The sequence below is a fragment of the Solanum dulcamara genome, chromosome 10 (genome assembly GCF_947179165.1).
Source record: "Solanum dulcamara chromosome 10, daSolDulc1.2, whole genome shotgun sequence".
Taxonomy (NCBI): Eukaryota; Viridiplantae; Streptophyta; class Magnoliopsida; order Solanales; family Solanaceae; genus Solanum; species Solanum dulcamara.
Genome location: NC_077246.1, coordinates 15,312,116 through 15,328,242, shown reverse-complemented (window position 1 = coordinate 15,328,242; position 16,127 = coordinate 15,312,116). Strand labels below are relative to the sequence as shown.

The 16,127-nt window shown below is 34.9% G+C and overlaps 1 protein-coding gene and 1 long non-coding RNA gene across 2 annotated transcripts; one reads left to right on the top strand and one right to left on the bottom strand.

Annotated features, from left to right (window-relative positions):
- The first annotated feature begins 1,789 nt into the window (after positions 1 to 1,789).
- LOC129870596 (metal tolerance protein 9-like) lies at positions 1,790 to 15,066 on the top strand. The gene is made up of 6 exons (XM_055945417.1): positions 1,790 to 2,135; positions 12,863 to 12,975; positions 13,059 to 13,304; positions 13,404 to 13,484; positions 14,210 to 14,440; positions 14,592 to 15,066. Exons 1-6 carry the CDS (start codon positions 1,925 to 1,927, stop codon positions 14,937 to 14,939), a joined length of 1,230 nt encoding a protein of 409 aa, XP_055801392.1. The 5' UTR covers positions 1,790 to 1,924; the 3' UTR covers positions 14,940 to 15,066.
- Positions 3,587 to 11,067, bottom strand: LOC129870597 (uncharacterized). Its single transcript, XR_008762100.1, has 3 exons — positions 10,798 to 11,067; positions 10,470 to 10,680; positions 3,587 to 6,001 (listed from the first exon to the last, which is right to left on the bottom strand). It is a non-coding gene; the product is annotated as an uncharacterized LOC129870597 (long non-coding RNA).
- Positions 15,067 to 16,127: the final 1,061 nt, after the last annotated feature.

The following is a 16,127-nucleotide window of genomic DNA, read 5'->3' as shown; positions in this document are numbered from 1 at the left end:
AGTACAAATTTATACACGAACTTTAGCCCCTTTTAGCAAGTCATAGTCCAACCACAACTTCAAGAGTCCAAATCGTAGACCAAAAAATATATCAAGTTCCTCAGCTTGTGCATGAGTGTATAAAACCTTGGAAATACAATTAAATACCGTCTTTAATTTCTAATAGCTCTGTCATGTTGACATAAAAAATGATTATCATCAAAAGTGAGCATAGCCACTGTAACCCACACTATGCTACTAAAACAGTAAATCTGACCAGCCTTAGTAATTCATGTCGGAACTAATTTTTGAAAATGCAAATGGCAAACCTAGACTTTAAGTCCTTAGTGAATGATGTAGGTATAGGTCTTAAGGTTGTAAAAAATTAAGAATCATCGCAAAATACATTTTGTGCAAAATGATATAATTAAAACACTAATAGTTGCACATATGGACTTTCTAAATCAAAATCTGGACAGGACTTGTCCTATATTGAGCCCCCTTTTTTCGAATCTATAACAGCCAATTAGAGTCCAACATAAACATACGAGTTGTAGGTATGGTGTTATCTTTCCAAAATATATTTATTCATTAAAATCAAAAATCTACACAACGAGATATTCTAAAATTACTAACGGCTACACAATTTCAAAATGAATTTGATCACTTACCAAGTGTATGGTGAATCTTCAGTATTTTGCCCTAAAGAACCAGCTTTCTTTATGATTTTTGTGAAATAAATGATTATGAGAGAGTTATATATGTTCCTTATCCTAAAAGAACCGAATTTCTATTGACAAAAGGTGTGGTATACTTTAATAAACAATGTAATAAAGGTGGCTGCCCGAACTTCAAAATATCACACATTGTCTACTATCATTAAATTTGTCTGTGTTATAGCTATGATTTTTCCATCGAATGATAAGCATGTTTGATAGTCTACGTTATATATGTTCTATCACAAAAATAGGTACTAATAACATATATGCGAGGGCTTTTAATTGACAAAAAAAATGCAACTGAAGATGTACATATGGAAGCTCGATTCAGTGAGACATCGTTGAAATACCGCACTGTAGGATAAGAGACTTTAGTATAGGCTACTGCTTCAGAACATGTTGACGATACTGTAAGAAATAGAGACATATATATGTTCTTAATATAAATAGATTTGCTTTTAATCACTTCGTCTCCTTATTATAAAGTAGTGAAATTGCTTCATTTAGATTAAGCTACAAAAAAATTGTGTTACTCTCGCTTTTATTTTCAAGTTTGTGTTATCAAAATTTAAAACATTAAATATTTAATTATATTTAAATTTATTTTATAATAGCGCGAATAATTTCTCTACTCACATAATAAATGTATGGATTGCCTTGTTAATATTCTAGTAGGTGTACTTTAATTGCCTATTAACTCGTTATTAGCAAAATCAAACTATCATCAGTTTTAACAACAAAAAGAGTGTGTAGTTATTGTTTTATTTTATATGATATTATTTTTTATTAGTCTATACAAAAAAAGGTTTGTAATTCCTTGTTTTATTTTATGTGATATTATTTTCTTTATATTTTGAAATGATTAAATTTAGTTTCAACATATTTCACTTTAAAAAAAAATTTATACTTAATCAAATATTTTCACGAAAAATTATGATGGAAGTGGAAGGATAATTAGATAATTCTAATAAATGAAATACAAGAGCGCATGTTATAGGCCTTTAGGATAGTTGTGGTCTTTAATTATAATGGTTTAATATTTTAAAAACAGTAGGTAAGCGAGTTTCATTATTGGTCGGACGGTGGATGAGTGGTACGGAATCCTTTGTATTCCCATTGCACCCATTTTCATGCCGTTCGTCTTCCTAATAAACAACTAAGTGCTCTATTTTTTGTAATATAAACACTCTCCAATTAAGTCCATAACTATAGCAACTCATCAAAACATGTCAACAATCAGTCGCAGTAACGGTGGCAGTGGTGGTGGTGATGATAGTTTTAGGACGGAATTGTTGTCTCCCGCTGCTCAGTCCATTGTCGATCACTCCATGTCGTTAGGGTCAACATGGAAGCTCAACACAAGTGACTTCCATCTTCCCCAACATCGCTCTTATGATCATCAATCTTTCAGTTTCTTTCGTCTACTTCGCGCTTTCAGTAATGCATCTTCACTTCCCTTTTTTTAAATACATGCATTTTTATCAATATATTTGTTGCTCCTTCTATCTGCCTCTTTGTTTGATTGAATATGGAATCTAAAAATAATGCACACTTTTATATATATCTAAAGTATTCTTACAAATTTGTCAAATATGCCGCGTGCCATGTCATAGAAACTTAAAAGAATTTAAAATATTTTGAATAATTAATTATTATGATTTATAATATTTTATATATAATTCTCTATGTATGTAAATTTTATTTCAATTTTTTTTCAAAATCTAATGTTTGAATCACATCAAAAATTACATAATTTGACTTTTGTACTCAAATCACCTCTCACATAAAATGGTTGGGTTGGGCTGGGGTTTTGTTTGGGGGACGGGGGGAGAGCTATATAAATTGGGACACAGAGAGTAGAGGATGCAACCTCTCTCTGCGATGTGTGGACAGGGGCGGATCTACGTGGGTGTCAGGGGTTCACTCGAACCATGTCGGCAAAAAATTACATAGTATATATAGGATAGGTTTTCTATATTTTTGTACATATACTAATTTTGAACCATCTAAATCAAATAGGAGAAATGGCCTAGTGGTACTAGACTTCCAAACTTGGCTACGAAAAATATTCCCAATTTGCAGGTTTGATTTTTGCTGAGTGCACAGGCTGCGTAATTTTTTAAAATTGAATTTTTGATGGTGTACAACTACTACTTTTAAAAAAAACCGTTGGAAAATCTTAAAACTTTTTCTCTTTGATGTTTGTATTTGCACTCTAATTTACACATTTATTTATTTATTTATTAAACTCTCTGAGTGAAAATTCTGGATCCTGTGTGTGGAGCCCTTTTTTTCGTAACCTGTTGAGTATTCTAGTTGTTATTATAATGTTCTACCTGCTCTTTGTGTTGACAATTACATAAATTTATTGATAGTTGCATTTCTCAAATATTTCCTCATGTGCTCAGCAGATGTTAACTATTTAAAATACTACAAATAACGTAACGTAAATAAGCTGGCAAACTCAAAGCTCACAGTGCGATTTCACTCGGACTAGTTTCATGGAGTGTACTCCTATAACTAAAAGTTCAAAGTTCCTGGTTTATTTTTCCTTTTATGTCTTTTGCTATTTTTCTTCTTTTATATGACACTTTTTTCCCGTCTATACCATATTTTAATTAGATAATTTCATATAGTCTTACGATAATCACTTAGAAAGTCACTTCATTATATTTTATAACCCAAAATTTAATTAACTTAGGATACTTCACTTAGAATGTCATTCAACGTTGTTTAGTCCAAAGTCACTCAACTTTGGTATAATACCGAGAAATCTACCCAGCCAATTTAAATAACTTTTTTAATTGAATTTCGTTGAAATGAAATTATTTTATTTTTTGGTAAGTAAAATTTTATTTACCAAGTAAACATTACAAATCAAGAAAAAAAACAGCATGTATGGACATAAGCTCCATCCTTGCTACACTTAACAACCATAGCTAAACGAATTACACATTCAAATCACGTAATCTTGTAGCTACTCTAGAATGTCTAATACATTTCCATGAATCTCCTGAATGATACGCCTAATAAGTGATTGTTGGCTGCTGCTTCTGTTGCAATATCCAGTTGTTACGCTGCAACCATAAGCAATAGATTGTGCTAGTCATTGCCATTTTATACACGAGTGTTGTGCTCCTTTTTAAGGTCAAAAGCTAAAAGTTACATTCAACCAAATGTTGTAGCTCTTTACATATCTGCAATCCCATTTGGACTCAAGTTGGCTTTCCTATATACTATTTTCACTATCTTTGTGCAGGTTATCCTGCTTACAATAAGAAAATACTATATACATTCTCTATAAATAGGCTGGATATGAATTGAGTTTTCCTATCTTTTGTACCCATTTCTTGTGCCTTTGTCCCTCTATATGCATTTGGATTGTTATCTCTGAAGCCTTTGTGTGTACTTAATATTCTTATTGTTGAATCTCCTTCTGTTTTTCTCAGCCCATACTTGATACACTATTGTTGCAAAACAGTATGTCAGTGTCTTAGCACTCCTACTTGTGTTCTATTATTGCTGATCTGCTGGGACAGCCATTGAACTTCACAACTCCAATCACCTGGTTGTCTATTATATCCCAGCCACTTCACAAGAGCCAACCATATAGTTGTAGACTAGGAACAGTCAAAAAATAGGTACTCGATATCTCCTCCACTTGATCATCACATAGTACACAATTAATCGAGACCACATCCCCCACTTTTGTACTATGTCCATTGTTGCCAACCATAGGATAAATTACTTCCTAGGTATTGGACCTTTTACTAACACCAATTTACTCCAAGTTACTTTCAGGTATTGTTACCTCATTGCTAAGTATCCCTCTTGATACTATACCTTCCTCATTAGTCAGCATGTCTGTTTGGGAATCTGCATTGTCTCCAAGTCTTTGGAATTTATATAGTATATATGTGCCCATACTATTCATAATTTATCTTTCTTTTGTTCCACTGTCCATAAGAGTTTACATATTACTGCCTTGTTTCATGTAAATATGTCTATTGCATTCATTCCTCTTGCTGTCTTGGTCTTACATACCATCTCCCATGTTACTAGTGCCTTTTTGGAGCAATTATGACTTTCTATCCACAAGAATGTTATTGTAACCCATTGCCATAATCTTATTAGGCAAGAAGAAAATTTGAGCCCAATATTTAAAACAAAACACTCTTCACAAGCTGCAATCTGCTACTGTAGGATAATAATTTGGATGTCCGACATTTTGTTCTTGCCATTATTTTTTCTATAGTAATAAAGTACTGTTGTATTGAGACTTTCCTAGTTGATAGTGGGACCCCCATTAACTGTGTACAATGAGCTCTTTTTCATATTAGCATGCAATTGTGACACTTCAGAAAATGTTTAAATGCATTGAATAGAAGCTCGATAGATCCCTCACCTGCCTACATCTCATTAGCATATCATCAGCTAAACATATATGTAGAATGCCTAACTTCCTGCATCTTGGATGGTAATGAAACTGGGGATTGCGTTTAAGCTGTTGGAGTGCTATGCTACTTTTGCCCTTCATAAATTTGATTGCCCAATGTGCCTCATCATTCTAGTTCATAATGCAGACTAACCCCTTGCCAAGTTGGTACACTACACCACACCTCTGCAGCATATGTACACTAAAAGAATAACTGACCATTCTCATTCACCTACTGACATAGAGGGCATGTAGGGACAGGATTAAGCCTCAGCTATTCAATCTATCTTTAGTTACAAGTCTTCTATTTACCGTAAGATACAAAATGAACAACCACTTAGGAGTTCCAATATTTGTTCACTCCAGTGATCTCCGCTCTACCTTCTCCACTGTGCCACTCATCTATATATAAATTCTACCAATAAAGTACTTTGTACTTTTCCATGCCTTTTACACATGTCTTAGTATATCCAAACTCTTGTAGATGTTTAGCGACTTTCAGAATTTTTTTTACTACCCAAAATGCTTGTTTGGCTAGTATGTTCCACACACCATTATGCCCATAATATCTATGAATCCAAGCAATCCATAACTTATCTTTTTTCTGACATAAATTCCACTACAGCTTACCAATGGTAGCCTTGTTCCATGTCTATAAGTCAATAAAATTCAGTTCTGCACTTGCTTTGGGGCAACACAACTTTTCTCATGCAATCAAAGCTTTTCTTGAGGTCTCAATATTACCAGTCCATAGAAATCTTCTACACATAGCCTCCACTGTTTGGATGATCTTCTTTGAAAAGGACAAATATTTGAGACCAGAATATTAGTATAACATACAATACACTCTTGACGAGTTGAACTCTACCTGCATGTGATAAGAGTTTAGTATTCCAGCTTATAATCCATCATAGCATCTTATTTAAAAGTGGTTTGCATTGGACTATGAATATTCTTTTCGTACTCAAAAAGTATCCCAAGATATCTAAAAGGAATTTCTTTTTTGACAAAATGCAATTCCTCCAATATATCCTTTTGTTTAAATAAGAAATGAAATTCTTATTTAAGCTAATTTTATAAGAGATAATAAAATACCAATTTTAACTATTTTATTGACCTACTCCATCCAATTGACCCGCTAAAAAATTATTAAAATTGATTGATTGATTTTTTAGGGGACATACCAATAATCGAACGGATTTTTTAGTGAACTTTTCAGATGGAAAAAGGTAAGGGGGAGTATATGGGTGCATTCAAATTCTTTACTTTTCTTCAAGGGAAAAGAGTTATATTTCGCAATTTTGTCATTTAGAGTTATATTACCAAAGTGATTCACATATACTCCTACCATTATAAAGTGGTTCACATCTATCATTTTCATTTATCAGAAGTGACAAAAAAATAATTTTTTTTTTAATTTTACAAAAATTCATGTAGTGGTACATATGATCCTTCTAGCAAAATTCAGGAGTGTATTTATCTTTTTACACTTGAAATATTTTTTTGACTTCTTTGATTATCATTATTTGAGTTTCTTAATTTTATTTTATTTTTTCTTTCATTCTTTAGTGTAAAAATAAGAGAAATAAAAAGAAAGAAATGTAAATGGAAAAAGAGAAAAGTATGCGAGTATATTGTAATCTACAACTAATTCTTTTGCAGCTATATTGTAATTTAATTTTTATATCTGTAAAAATATTGGGACACCTATAGTAAATTTTACAAGAAAATCACTGGAAAAAATAATTAACCATCAAAATAATAAATTCAAATTAGTTGTTAAATCAAAGAAGTTAGAAAAAAATGTGTGAGAAGGATCAAATATACCCTTACATGGATATATTTTTTTTTAATAAAACAACAACAACAACAAACCCAGTATAGTCCCACCATGTGGGGTCTGAGGAGGGTAAAGTGTACGCAGACCTAACCCCCACCTTGAAAGATAGGGTGACTATTTTCGAAAGACCCTCGGCTCAAGAGAGGAAAACAAGATAAAAGGTTAGATAGGGACAAACGTATCGAAAACAAAATGAAAACAAGAAATAGCAAAAGTGAGAAAGTCATGATAGAATAGTATGGAAAGAAAGAGGCATTAACTACTATAAATAAATAAGATAATCAAAGTACAATGGCCCCACACCTATAAACAACAATAAAAGGCAGAAATCAAATGGCAATAAACAATGAGCAGAATTACAACTACTATGGTGTAAGAATAAGTCACCTAGCCTTTTATCTTAATCTGAGTCCTCCACAAAAGAAATTATAGTACGCTAATGGACCTACTCATAGGGAAGAATAACGAGACTGTATTAGCCTTCTACCCTAATGTGGGTCCTCCACACTCTCATATCTAAGGTCAAGTCCTCGGTAAGCTGTAACTGCATCATGTCCTGTCTAATCACCTCTCCCCAATATTTCTTCGGCCTACTCTTACCTCTTCTGAAACCATCCATGGCCAACCTCTCACACCTCCTCACTGGGGCATCTGCGTCTCTCCTCTTTACATGTCCAAACTATCTCAGTCATATTTTCCGCATCTTGTCTTCCACCGAGGCCACTCTTACCTTGGCCCGAATAGCCTCATTTCTAATCTTGTTACTCCTGGTATGCCCACACATCCATCTCAACATTCTCATTTCGGCTACTTTCATCTTTTGAACGTGAGAGACCTTAACTGGCCAAACTCCGCCCCATATAACATAGCCGGTCTAACCACCATTTTGTAGAATTTGTCCTTAAGTTGTGGTGGCACCTTCTTGTCACAGAGCACACCGGAAGCGAGCCTCCATTTCATCCACCCTGTCCCAATGCGATGAGTGACATCATTGTCAATCTCCCCGCTGCCTTGCATGATAGACCCAAGGTACTTGAAACTACTTTTCTTTTGGATAGCCTGGTCACCAAGCCTAACTTCCGCGCCAGCCTCCTGAGGTGTCTCACTGAACTTGCACTCTAAGAACTTTATCTTGGTCCTACTCAGCTTAAACCCTTTAGACTCCAAGATATGTCTCAAATCCTCCAGATTAGCGTTAACTCCGCTACGAGTCTCATCGATCAGGACTATATCGTCCGCAAAAAGCATACACTATGGCACCTCACCTTGAATTTGTCGCATCAATCCATCCATCACCAAGGCAAATAAAATGGACCAAGGGCTGATCCTTGATGCAACCCCATCATAACTAGAATGTGCTCTGAGTCCCCTCTTACTGCCCTTACCCTGGTTTTGGCACCCTCATACATATCCTTGATTACCCTAATGTATGTCACAGGTACACCTTTAGCCTCCAAACATCTCTATAGTATCTCTTGTGGAACTTTATTGTAAGCCTTTTCTAGATCGATGAATACCATATGCAAGTCCCTCTTTCTCTCCCTATACTGCTCCACCAATCTCCTCATAAGATGGATGGTTTCTGTAGTTGAGCGTCCCGGCATAAATACTAACTGGTTCTCTAAAATAGATACGCCTCTCCTAACCCTCATCTCCACCACTCTTTCCCATACTTTTATAGTATGACTTAGAAGCTTGATACCTCTATAGTTGTTGCAGCTCTGAATATCCCCCTTATTTTTGTATATAGGGATCATTACGCTCGAACTCCATTCTCCGGGCATCATTGTTGTCCTTAAAATGACATTAAATAACCTAGTCAGCCACTTTAAACCTACCGAGCTTGCGCTCTTCCAAATTCCCTAGAAATCTCGTCAGGTCTGGTCGCTCTTTTCCAGCGCATCCTACACACAACACCCTTAATCTCTTCGACCGAAATACTCCTGCAACACCCAAAATCGTGAAGCCTCCCTATATGTTCCAAATCTCCTAACACAATCTCTCTGTCCCCTTCTTCGTTCAAGATTTTATAAAAGTACGACTGTCATCTCTGTTTAATGAGGGTCTCCTCTACAAAAACATTCCATGCTCGTCCTTAATGCATTTCACTTGATCCACATCGCGTGCCCTTCGCTCCCGCACCCTGGCTATCTTGAACAATTTCCTATCTCCCCGTCTTTCTCTTCTAGTTCAGCATAAAGGCGTTCAAAAGCTGTTCTTTTTGCCATCAAAATCACCGACTTCACCTCCTTCCTCGCTATCTTATAAAGTTCCCTATTCATCCACTTCTCCACCTCATCCTTACTTTCTATCAGCTTCGCATACGCGATCTTCTTTGCTTATCCCTTCCCTTGCACTTCTCCATTCAACCACCAGTCCCCTGGATGCCGGCCACGGCTACTTGTCGAGACTCCCAACACTTCCCTTGCTACAACCCTAATAGAGCTAGCCGTCCTATCCCACATAGTGTTCGCATCCCCACTACTATTCCAGGTCCCCATATCCTTCAATTTTTCTTCCATTTCCAGGGCGCTAGCCGTGGTCAAACTCCCCCATCTGATTCTAGGTCGGTCATCCCCGACCCTCTTCTTCCTCGTCATCTTGATCCCTAAATTCATCACCAAGAGCTTATGTCGGGTCGTAAGGTTGTCGATAGGAATGACCTTACAGTATATGCACAGACCTTTATCATTCTTCCTAAGGAGTAAAAAATCTATCTAAGTCTTAGCCACCGCACTCTGGAAGGTTACCAAGTGGTCCTTCTTTTTTGGAAAACTCGAATTGGCTATCACCAATCTAAAAGCTCTTGTGAAATCCAAAAGTGAGACTCCTCCTCCATTTCTGTCCCCAAAGCCAAAGCCTCCATGCACATCATCATACCCTCACGAAATAGATCCGATGTGCCCATTGAAATCCCCTCCCACGAAAAGCTTCTCGGTAGGCAGTATGCCTCCCACTAACTCGTCCAAATCCTCCCAAAAGCGCCTCTTATCCTCTTCGCTTAAGCCCGCTTGCGGTGCGTAAGCACTAATAATGTTCAACATGATCCCTTCAACGACCACCTTAATCGACATCATCCTATCCGTGACTCTCCTAACCTCCACCACCTGATCCCTTAATCACTGTCTACTAAAATGCCTACCCCATTCCTATACGTCGATCTACCAGAGAACCAAAGCTTATACTCGTCTACCTCATTATCTTTAGAATTTATCCATTTGGTCTTCCTCTTCTTTAGAATCTTAACTAGCTCTATGGATTTATCCGTTAACTTCTCAATGTTCCAAGAACTTACTCTCAGTCTAGACGCTCCTTTAATCCACTTATCCCTCCTTACCCTCGTCTCCGTCCCCGAGCGAGAACATGACCCTAGTCTACCATCACTATCCAAAGCCACGAAAACGCGTATAAACTAATAAATTATTCAAAGGTCTAAAGTCAGCAAAATGTAACTACAACTGTATGAGCAAAGAATAGATATGAAAATCGGAGGTACCAACTCCAGTTGAAATGAACTTGATTGTCGCCGAAAAATATTATTCACGTCAGAGTACTGTTCACGTCGGTATTACTGTTCATGTCGGAGTTACGAGCAAGAAGATTGTTGATGATGGAATCTGTCTTTTTCTCTTTGGACTTTTGTCAAACACCTTATGCTCCTACTTCTGAGTTCTATGAAATGCTTCAGCTCTAGCTCAGATTCCAGCCTGCAACCAAAGAATACAGCAATACCAAAGACAAATTAAAGGCGAAGCAGAGATTACAAACGATTATGGGGATCTGGCAAAGAGGAGCGAAGAGCAAAGATGAGTAATAGCATAGACCTGGAGCATATGGTAGATTCTCCAGTTACTCAAAAAGAATCAGAGAAATGTTCTCTCTAGATGTTGATTAATCTTCAATCCCATAGCAGAAGGGAGAATCTTTAATTATCGATATAAAGTCTTATATAATTAAATCAAACAAATATAGCTACAATATAGATATACACAGAAAGAAAACCCAGATCAGATTTTGTTATGTGTGCAATTAAGAGGAAACCCAGATTAGAAATCAGAGGAAGATCGCCGACGAAGGGGAGAAAAATGCTCAGATTCTCAAATAACAAACAAAAATTATGAGAAACAATGAAACAAAAATTAATTTATTGGAAGAATAAGAGAATAAGGGAGTTTCCTATCTTATTTATTATTATTACCTATACTTTTAAAATATTACGTATCTTACTACTAATTAAGAGTTTTTTATCATATATTGAGAAAAATACAGTTAAATACATGTATTTTTGCTATCAGATATACTAAAATAGGGAGGGAGGGAGGAGAGTGAGATTCATATGTATATACTGGATACATGCAAATCACACTAGATATACACTAAATACATGTATCGGTATGTATCTGAGATATCAGATACATGCGAGAGTGGCGAGCGAGATGAGAGAGACGAGGGAGGCGAGGGAGGCGAGCGAGATTTGTTATGTATGTGAGATACATGTGAATTTACTTGGATACAATGTATCTAGAATAAATTATACCTAATTTCACTTCATGTATCCGGAGATACATTTATTTGGACATATCTGGATGTATCTGAAAGCACAAAAATATGTTAAATTACATAATATTGCAAAATAAAATGTGTGTAAGTAATTAACTTCTAAACTAATGAAATTTATAGAACTTCCCCTTCTTCAATTATATACCAGCCAGCACATAGTTACGGAAAAGAGAATTTCTTGCCAAAGAAGAAGTTTGAAATTTGAATTGTGAAAAATTGCATACTCCAAGAACAATTGTGGGGCATGGATAATTATGAGGGTTGTGTTTCCTATCTTTTTAGGCTAAGATCGTTATGTCTTGAAGTAGTTAAATTTAAACCATTTGATATCATATTTGTAGAAAGATTAACCGCACGTGTTTCCCTTTTGCATAGAAAAGCTGATGTGTTACAGATATTCAAAGAGTTTTGGGTGCAATTATATTTTCTTAGAGATTTTTTGATTTGCAGTTCCAGATATTCAAGAGTTGTGTTCCTTTCTTAGTTAAAGCTTGTTTGAGTTAACTTTGGATTTTTTTGATTTATAAGCCCAAAGCTATAATTTAGAATTTCTAATTTATTGTCTTCTGATTTATATTTATCATTTTAGCTTATAAACAAATGCTTATAAGTACTTTTTTTTTAATTTACCCAAATATTTCAAAAGTACTTTAACACAAATTAAAGGACTATTTGTAAATCACAAGGACTATTTGTGAAGTCACGTATATTCAGTTAAAGGAACAATAGTTCACTTGATAAACTTAAAGTGCGATCTGCAAAGCAGGCAACAAAATCCATCTCTGTTGGACCAAAATTTGTTATTACTTGGAAATTTTCCATGACCAAATCCTCTGATTGTTGAGGCTAATAAGTCTTAAACTTATCTTTCAACAACAACAACAACATACCCATGATGTAATCCTACGAGCGAGTTTGGAAAGGGTTGTGTGTATACAGACTTAACCCTACTTTGGGAGGTACAGACGTTGTTTCCTATAGACACTCAACTCAAGGACAAGTATATCAAAGCAATTGGGAAAAAAAATAACATAAGTGAAGAAGCCACGACAAAATAGTAACATGAAAAAGTATTCTGAAAAAACAATAATTACAACATAATAATACTATAATCGAAAATCGTAACAGAAATCGAAGAACAAGCAACTCCAAGAGTATTACTACAAACTATTAGTATGATTCTCTTATTTAGAATGGACCTAATTCAAGAGTACATGTGTTATAAGCTAATAAGACATCATTAAGAATGATAGCTGATTTCAGATAACCAAACTCAATGTTTTGGATAATCAAAGTTCCCATGTCATGGAATCTGTTTATCATGTACAGGGAATCAGAGAAAAGTTGCTGAATACTACAAAAAGCAAGAAAGGCTGCTTGAAGGATTCAATGAGATGGACACAATTAATGAATGTGGTTATTTACCTGGAAATCTTACTGAGGTTAGTCTCTTCCACATTTTGCCAGAAATGATAGACTCTCATCAAGTTAATCATCACTATTTTCTATCAATAATGTTTGACAGGACGAATTGAAGAAACTAGCTAAGGGCGAAAGGATGGCGATTCATATGTCAAACGTGGCAAATATGGTTCTTTTCATAGCTAAAGTCTACGCTTCTATTGATAGCAGATCGCTGGCTGTTATTTCATCGACCTTGGACTCCCTATTAGACCTTTTATCTGGATTTATTCTGTGGTTTACTTCTAATGCAATGAAAACCCCAAACCAGTATCGCTATCCAATTGGAAAGAAGAGAATGCAGCCAGTGGTAAGCTTGTTGACAATGCAACACTGCAACATTCTGATCTGTTGTCTCGTTATATTGTCTTGAGCAGATGTTTGAACTCATCTGCTGCACTATTTTCAGGGTCTAGTTGTGTTTGCATCAATAATGGCGACCCTAGGACTACAAATATTGTTCGAATCTGGTAGACAAATCATAACTAAGGTATGTAACTTGGTTCTATTCAGCTCTGTCGTGATATACATATGAATGTGTTTGTCTAATTCACAAAATAATGCCAAAATGATGAAGACCTATTCCTAGCAAACATATTCTCTGATACCATGTTATGAGTAATGGATTACGGAACTCATAATATGAGGATTTTCCAGGGCTATATACAAAAAAATTAAAGCTTATGACCTCAACCAGTGTGGGACTCTAATAATATTCATAGATTCTTCTTCTCCAAAAAATCAGCAGCCTAGAGTTATATCTGGTTTTTCTACTTGCAGAGTTGATTTTAATTATTTATAGATTTCAATGGTGCTTCTCTGTTCTAGGAAATTCTTTTCTTAACATTGATGTACAATTTGTGTGATAAATGTGATATATAATATATATCCTATGTACAATACGAGTACTTGAGGACAAGTAGTTGATTTTACATATTAGGAGAAAAGGGAAGGCCAAAAAAAGAAGCTGATATAGCTACTAAAAGCAAGTTGCAGTGACACCGATCTTTAAGCCACATCTAGTAATAAACTAGGCATTTGTGTTCTAATTGAAAACGACTAGCTTTGATGTAGTACGGATTAATAAAGATTATTCCTACATAATACGTTTCATATTACAGGACTGATTTCTGATTTACTGAAATTTCATTAGTGGATTGTTATATGTCTTACATTAACATCGATTTGTTTTCTGGTTATATGCTTCAAAATCAGTCTCATCCTGATAGGAACCCTGAGAAAGAAAAATGGATGATTGGAATTATGGTTTCTGTCACTGTGATAAAGTTTCTGCTTATGGTCTACTGCCAAAGATTCAAAAATCAAATTGTAAGGGCCTATGCTCAAGACCATTTCTTTGATGTAATTACCAACTCAATCGGATTAGCGACAGCAGTCCTAGCCATCCAATTCTACTGGTGGATTGATCCTACTGGAGCTATCATTGTGAGTTCAGAATAACATCATATATGGCTCTTTAATTTGTATACATTGTCTGTTGTTGCACCTGAGATGCTTGGAGTTTTCTATGAACGACTGATCTTTCTTGTGGACTAAAAGCAACATTTGTTGATTAATCTTTGTTTTGTGTTTTCAGATAGCACTTTACACGATGAGTACGTGGGCAAGGACAGTGCTGGAAAACGTGTGGGCACTTATTGGAAGAACAGCTCCACCAGATTTTCTTGCAAAGTTAACATATCTAATATGGAATCACCACGAAAGGATCAAACATATTGACACAGTTAGAGCATATACTTTTGGGACACAATATTTTGTGGAAGTTGATATAGTGCTGCCTGAGGATATGTTTCTGAACCAGGCACATAATATTGGTGAAACACTACAGGAAAAGCTGGAGCAACTTGTTGAAGTTGAACGAGCTTTCGTTCATATAGACTTCGACATCACTCACAAGCTAGAACATAAGACAATGATCAAGTGACATGTATCAAACTAACATATATATATCTGTGGTGGTTTCCTGGAGTAATTTTCAAAATAACATCAGCTTAATTCCTACTTACCATAGTATTCTTGATGTGTCCTTCATCTCTATCTTCTGAGGCCTGTTTCCCCTAGAGCCTCCTCTTTACTTCTTTTTTCATTGAAGCTATTTTTATGTTTGTTTTTTTTGTCTAATTGTAGTCCATTCAATCTAAATTGAATTTGTTATTGATGAATAATTGGGATAAAATTTGCTTCAAGAATCGAGACTAGAAAATATTACAACAATTGTAGTATTTTATTTTTAGTATAGTGAATGTTACAATCTCCATGAATCCTTTTATTTTTCTTTTCGGATATAAATAAAATAAATTCAAAGACCTTTGAGCTTGATCTTCAGTCTATCTGACTTCCACAAAAGATAATCTTTCAATTCTACATTTCTACTAGCACAAACAAAAAAAATTGGATCCGTACTCCTTGAATCTTGATTTGTTCTTAGTTTTTGATATTATTAATTAGTATTCCCTATGTTTCAATTTATTTATCTGATTTTAACTTGATATAGAGTTTTAAAATATAGAGAAGACTTTTAAATCTTGAGGTTTTAAATTAAAAATATGTAGAATGTACCAAAATATATATATTAATTTTGAAGTTTTAAACATGTCACAGAAAAATTGAAATTAAAGAGTTGTCAAAAAAAATGAGACATTCTTTTTTAGATGGAGTTAAAAAAAGTAAGACAAACAAATTGAAACGTAGGAAATAATTATTATGACTAAGAAAATCTAACACAATATACGTATCTCTTCTTATTTTTTTATAGTAGTTAATGCCTTTTTCTTTCCGTACTATTCTATCGTGACTTTCTCACTTTTGCTATTTCTTATTTTTATTTTGTTTTCGATACGGTTGTTCTATCTGACCTTTTATCTTGTTTTTCTCTCTTGAGCCGAGGGTCTTTCGGAAACAGCCGCCCTATCTTTTAAGGTGGAGGTTAGGTCTGCGTACACTTTACCTTCTCCAGACCCCACATGGTGGGACTATACTGGGTTTGTTGTTGTTGTTGTAATATACGTATCTCTTCTATTTAGATAGCTACATGATTTTAGACTCTATATCTATATCTATCTATATTATTATAAAAGTACGAATATAAATGTTGATTGATAAAAATATCAAC

Coding starts and splice junctions, on each gene's coding strand:
- LOC129870596 (XM_055945417.1), top strand. CDS start 1,925: ATGTCAACAATCAGTCGCAGTAACGGTGGCAGTGGTGGTGGTGATGAT. Junction 2,136..12,862: donor TCGTCTACTTCGCGCTTTCA/GTAATGCATCTT, acceptor TATCATGTACAG/GGAATCAGAGAAAAGTTGCT. Junction 13,305..13,403: donor AGAAGAGAATGCAGCCAGTG/GTAAGCTTGTTG, acceptor CACTATTTTCAG/GGTCTAGTTGTGTTTGCATC.